The 6,155-nt window shown below is 36.9% G+C and overlaps 1 protein-coding gene across 1 annotated transcript; it reads right to left on the bottom strand.

The window, feature by feature from the left end:
- Positions 1 to 1,713: 1,713 nt before the first annotated feature.
- LOC140180862 (uncharacterized) lies at positions 1,714 to 3,632 on the bottom strand. Its single transcript, XM_072222285.1, has 2 exons — positions 3,313 to 3,632; positions 1,714 to 2,466 (listed from the first exon to the last, which is right to left on the bottom strand). Exon 2 carries the CDS (start codon positions 2,464 to 2,466, stop codon positions 1,927 to 1,929), a length of 540 nt encoding a protein of 179 aa, XP_072078386.1. The 5' UTR covers positions 3,313 to 3,632; the 3' UTR covers positions 1,714 to 1,926.
- Between the last annotated feature and the right edge of the window lie 2,523 nt (positions 3,633 to 6,155).

Here is a 6,155-nt window from a genome sequence, read left to right as displayed (position 1 = left end):
AACAAACTCAGAAATTCGGTGGGAATATAAGAGTGCGAGAGTGTTTTTTGAAATGAGATTTCAATCCTTGTTCTTTTCAATCTTCATCTATTTATAGGACTTTTCGACTAATCAAATTCAAATATATTTCACACGTGTATTAATCTTTAAGTAACTGTTTTCACGCTTTGTATGCTGTGAATAACTGCCATCAATTATCTTCACTCAATAATCTTTTTCGATAAGATTTATCGATCAACCTTATCTCTCTCCTCGATACATCTCCTTCGACGAGTACTATGTCCTTCGAAAAGTACTTGTTGAGCCTTGACTTTGATATCTCAAAATTTATTTTATTTTTGACCAACGGGTAGTTTTAATTATAACATTTTACTGTTTTCTTTTTAACTTACTGCCTCGTCGATCTTCATTTAATTAGGAAAAAATGAATTAGTTATTAATGTTACCTAAGTTTTCTAAATGAATACTTGTTTGTTTGTAACAAGTAACAACATAGGAGTAATATTAAAAATGGACAATTATTTGGGATAGAAGAACCGAATATTGACTCTTAACTTATAAGAAATCTACTGAATATTTTATACATTTTAAAATTCATATATATGGAAATTAGAAACCATTGAAAATTTTTAATCTAAAATAATATTTTATACAAAAAGATATAGAAAGTAAATATTCTTTTTGAATTCCCAAATAATTAAAGGATGATTTTTGAACACATTAATTTATATTCTGCTCAATTCATTGAATTGAGTTTTAATTTTGAATAAGACTATAGGTTATTTCTGTAACAAAACTCTATTTCATTCATGAATAAAGAACAATTGAATATTACATAAATTAACAAAACCATATGAAATAAAATATGACGAGTCTCAAATCAATGTATACAAAAATGAATCAGCGTTTTATTATTACTCCTTCAAGAATTCATCATAGTATTCTCAACTGGAAATCAGCGTCTTATTATTCCTCCTTCAAGAATTCATCATAGTATTCTCAAAGTTTCCAGTTTACCTGGAAATGAACGTGTTAAGTGTCCTCAGTTTAATAACTAAAAAAAAAATTATAAAGTAGGAAAAAAAAAGAAACATTTTTCTTTAAGATGAACGGCAATAATTTTTTTTAAGAGTAAATAACCATTTTTTACCACAAAAGATTCGAATATTGACAAAATTAACTATTAAAAAATAAAATTAAAGTTGTATCCATAAAAAATGAATTATGTTCGATAAAAATAACTAATTATTAATTTTTTATTATTTCTATTAAAAAATTAATCAAAATACCCATGCATAATATCCATATCTCTTCTATTATCTTTAACTTTTGAAATTCTTCAACTCAACTCTCTGTTTAATTTAACAGCAAAATCACAAAGAGAGTGAGACAAAAGAGATAAACTAAATACAACTATGCTAACAACTATTGATTTTCTTCTTGCAATCTTCTTCAATAGTTTGTGTAACGACCCAATCCCTAGTAAGTCATGATCATACTAGAAATCAAGTGTCACCAACTTGTTCACATGAAACCTTTACTATGTATTATTAAGCCTGTAATCGGGTTAGCGTACTATCGAGTTTTGGATAAACTTTTATAAGAAAACTTGCAAGAACAACTAATTAAACATACACAAGCATAAGCATACAGGTACTGTCGTACATATAAGTATATGTATATATATATATATATATATATATATCCTGAGTTAGCATACAACCCTTCAGAAAATACTACTATGTACAATCCAACACTCCGGGCCCTGGTCCATATAGAAAACCCCTAAACTGGCACCCGAACTAGCCTAGTCCACTATATACACCCTACTCTCTCAGTGAGTCTGACCAAAAGTGAGAGATTAACACAAAGGCTAGACTAACACAAAAAAAAACTATCAAAAGGCCCAACCGCAGCTCCCAGGACTCAGCTGTCATCGTCAGAAGAGATCACAACCACATCAGAACACTCCTCAGGATCCTCGTCCTCGTCATTGGAAATCTCTATAATCTCGGGAGGGGCACTGGCACTCGTGCTACTGGTCTGACCAGCACTCGCCGGTCCACTAATAGAGGCGGTGAGCGGCTCCTCAGAAGATGGCTCGGATGAAGATACTGAAATCCGCTCCATGGGGATGTCCTCCTCCGGTACAGGCTCTGGAAAATGCTCCTCCATGGGCTCAGGCTCAGGGTCCGCCTGATCCGCAGGCTGATCAGGATGCTGGTGAGGCACCGGCCCATCATGAAACGGGTGAAATGGAGCATCCGGGTGGAGCCACTGCAGTGGGAACTCGTAGGGCATGTCGGGGTTAAACTGTGGAGTGTCAATCGGGTGATGGAAAGGATGATCACGCAGAATGTACATACGAGTCCTAATCTCCGCAGCTACTACATAAAACCTATGCTGTACAATATCCTCGTATATATAGGGAGGGTCCATCTCGTAGAATATAACTCCGGTCTCCATCTGAAGGGGAGGAAGAGAAGGGGTAAGAACTGGGGGGTTCTTAGTAGGGTCGAGGGTGGTTAGTTTAGTCAGGATTACCACAGTTCAAGTAATTCACAACGAAATATCTAGTCACCACAATTCAGAATAACATTAAGGAATGTATAAACACAAGAAGACAATCACAAACAATTTCACAATGTTAAGTAAAATGCAAATGCGCAACAAGAATGATGTATGTCTATTCCTAACGCAGGCCATGAGCTCATGTGTCGGTTGCCTACCCGCTCCCGACATTACCCGGGCACAAGTCCCAGATATGGTTTTCCAGATGCATCAGTGTGCTTATAAGTCGTACGGCCAGGCCGCATCAGTGTGACTTTAAGTCGTACGGCTAGGCCGCATCAGTGTGACTTTCCAAATCAATAAGCGTACATCTGGAAAACAGTTCTCAGTGTGTGGGCGTCCCCACTTTACATTTGGCACTAAGGCCCAAACAATGTCACATCTGCTCTCCTGTGGCAGTAATTTTGAATAAAAGCTCAAAGTAGCATTTTCCTTTCAAAACTTAGTTTATAACGGTAAGCATAACCTCAGTCTTTTATAAAAATATAATGACATCCCTTAAAATAAAATTTCCAAACGGATATCTTGTCCTTCAACGAGACTGAAAACCTGTTTTATTTTTATCAAAATATTATCTTAAAAATTGATCCATTCCCAAGCTGACTAAACACAACTTCATCAAAATATCAATATACCAACAAAATTCAACAGGAAATGCAATCAAATTTCAATAACACTCAATCCAAACATCAATTTACTTTCAAATATCATTTAGTCGGTGAAAATTTATCAAAACCCTACCTTCGTACGTAATCGAAATACTCGAAACTCTAGAGAAACTTTCTGACCGTGCTGCTGAAGGGAAAAACGTCCGGAATCCTCCGTGCCTCCTAGAACTCCAGGTGGCCAAGCTCAAGGGGTAGGGGAGCTACATCACCGTCGATTTCCACCGGACAAAAGTAACACCAACACGTAGAGGAGGAAGATACGAACACTTTTACCGGATTAGATTTTTTATTGGAGTTACAAATCGTAAGAAATCGAACTCAGAAGAGGTAAGGTTCCATGGTTTCTGATTCCTTTCACTCACGGCTTACTCTCTCTTTTTCTTTCAAAGTTGGTTCGGTGATGCATGAAGGAAAAGGAAGTATGATTAGTGATGAGGGTGATTAAAAAGGATTTGCGGTAATAAGGTTTATTAGGTGTCATTGGTTATTAAATGAATGTAACAGGTGTCATGGTTGCATAGATATATGTATACACATAAGCCACGACCTTTATTTCTCTTTTTCTTTCTAAAGGGTTCGGCTATAATGAATAAAAGTAATAAAAGAAAATGATGCTAATGAATGATAGTTTGTAGTGTAAAAGTATTATTAGGTGTCATGAGCATATATAAGTATAATAGCATGCAAGCCACGTTCTTTTCTTTCTTAGTCCCTTAATGACATTAGTTATATATATATATACACATACTTGTAAATGAGCCACATTTGGCTTTTCTTTATACATATTTTCTTAATGGCTTCGGCCAAAAGAAAGAAGTAACTAATAATAATAATAATAACTATAAAAGATTAACTTAATTTTTGCCTATCAAAATAGTTTTTAATAAATAATTCAAACTAATAGAATAAGTTATATTTAAATTAAATTTCGATAATCATAAATTTTATTTAATTATCTTTGTTAAAAAAATAGATTTCTTAAAAACAAAATCTCAATATAATATGATAACTTATAAATAACTAATTATTTAATTTTCAAAAAAAACCGAGATGTTATATCCTACCCACCTTACAAAAATTTTCGTCCTCGAAAATTGCTATAAACGAAAATTTTCGTCCTAAAAGAAAATTTCGCCCTCAACATTTCCTTTACCTGTAAGCAGGTGCGAGTAAACAGTTCTTATCTTATTTTCTAGTCCTCAGGTATGTCGTGTGTCCTCATCTCGTCTCAACTTACGTATAGCAGTTAAAGAAATACAAGAATGTGACGCACCAGAAACATAAAGTGCAGTTAAGGAGCGAGTCTTAGCACAATACTGACCTTGGGTCAGGGAGTCCGAGTACGAGCATCTTCAGTCATCATTGTAAATACTCTTCCCGGCTGCTGAGATTTAGCTAAATCTTGAGCAATCTTCTTCTCACAATTCCTCGCTATGTGTCCAGGCATACCACAAAAATAACAAACGCTCGAACCCAATCGACATGGATTCCCACCATGGTTTTTCCCACACTGATTACAAACAAGGTTTGTTAATGCTGGCTGTGGTCGCTTTCCAGTATCTCGTCCTTGCCTATCAATATTGTCACGAGCAGGAAGATTACTAACTTGCTGATTCCCATAAGGAAGTGTCCTATTCATCTTAAAGTTCCTTCCCTGAGGGGCTATATACCGATTAAAATTTTTCGGAGGTAATTCTTGACGACTCATCTTTACTGCCGCCACCTTCTTGGTGCAGTCTTCCACCAACTGACTCCTATTGACAAGCTCTGCAAAGTTTCGTATTTGCAGTGGTACCAAGGAGTGCATTAGTTCTTCGCAGAGTCCTCCTTCGTACTTCAAACACTTCCATTCCTCAAAATCATCTGGGTTTCCCTGACAGATCTTAGAGAATCGGCACAAATCCTCAAATTTCCGAGTATACTCTGCTACTGACATATTCCCCTGCGTCAACTGCATTAGTTCCATTTCTTTGGCATCACGAACAGTTCTAGGGAAGTACTTTTTGTAAAATTCCTCCTTAAAAGTATCCCAGTCAATCTCTTCCACCACCTGCCTTAACAAGCGTTGCACTCCATGCCACCAGTGTTCAGCTTCTCCCTCCAGCATATAGGTCGCAAATTCCACGTACTGTCTTTCTGGTACATGTTGCACTCGCAATGACCTCTCAATACCACGGAACCAATTGTCAGCTTCAGTTGCAACAAGCGTCCCCTTAAACTTGGGCGGATTTACCTTCAGAAAGGTTGCTAGTGTCATAGGGTTATCGTGGTTTCCGACACCTTCATTATCATTACCGTCTCCACCACGCTCACCATTGCGTCCTCCGTTACGATCTCTGTTCCTCTCCCCTAAACGGTCAATTGCTCGCGTAGTAGCAGTTGCCGTTTCACGCACAGCCTCAGCCATGGTGTTCATTGCAGCTATAAAAGCATCTGCACCCCTCGTCGATTCCTCTGCATGGTTCGCACCACGCCTACCACGTCCTCGTCCCCGTGCAGCCATCAAGATTCTGTGCACACCCAACATGTAATATTAAGGTGATCAGTCTTAACATTTCAGGCAAAGTGTGAATAGTCTCTAAAATGGAAACACAGTGATAATCATGCAATTCATATCACAACGATATCCTATGTGCATGAGACACAACTCAGAGAATGCAATGAAGCATGATTCAGTCCATATCCCCAGGCTTTAATAGGAACGAACTGCTCTGATACCAAGTTGTAACGACCCAATCCCTAGTAAGTCATGATCATACTAGAAATCAAGTGTCACCAACTTGTTCACATGAAACCTTTACTATGTATTATTAAGCCTGTAATCGGGTTAGCGTACTATCGAGTTTTGGATAAACTTTTATAAGAAAACTTGCAAGAACAACTAATTAAACATACACAAGCATAAGCATACAGGTA

This window comes from Arachis hypogaea, chromosome 17, assembly GCF_003086295.3.
Source record: "Arachis hypogaea cultivar Tifrunner chromosome 17, arahy.Tifrunner.gnm2.J5K5, whole genome shotgun sequence".
Taxonomy (NCBI): Eukaryota; Viridiplantae; Streptophyta; class Magnoliopsida; order Fabales; family Fabaceae; genus Arachis; species Arachis hypogaea.
This window is presented reverse-complemented; position numbering and strand designations above follow the sequence as displayed.

Coding starts and splice junctions, on each gene's coding strand:
- LOC140180862 (XM_072222285.1), bottom strand. CDS start 2,466: ATGGAGACCGGAGTTATATTCTACGAGATGGACCCTCCCTATATATAC.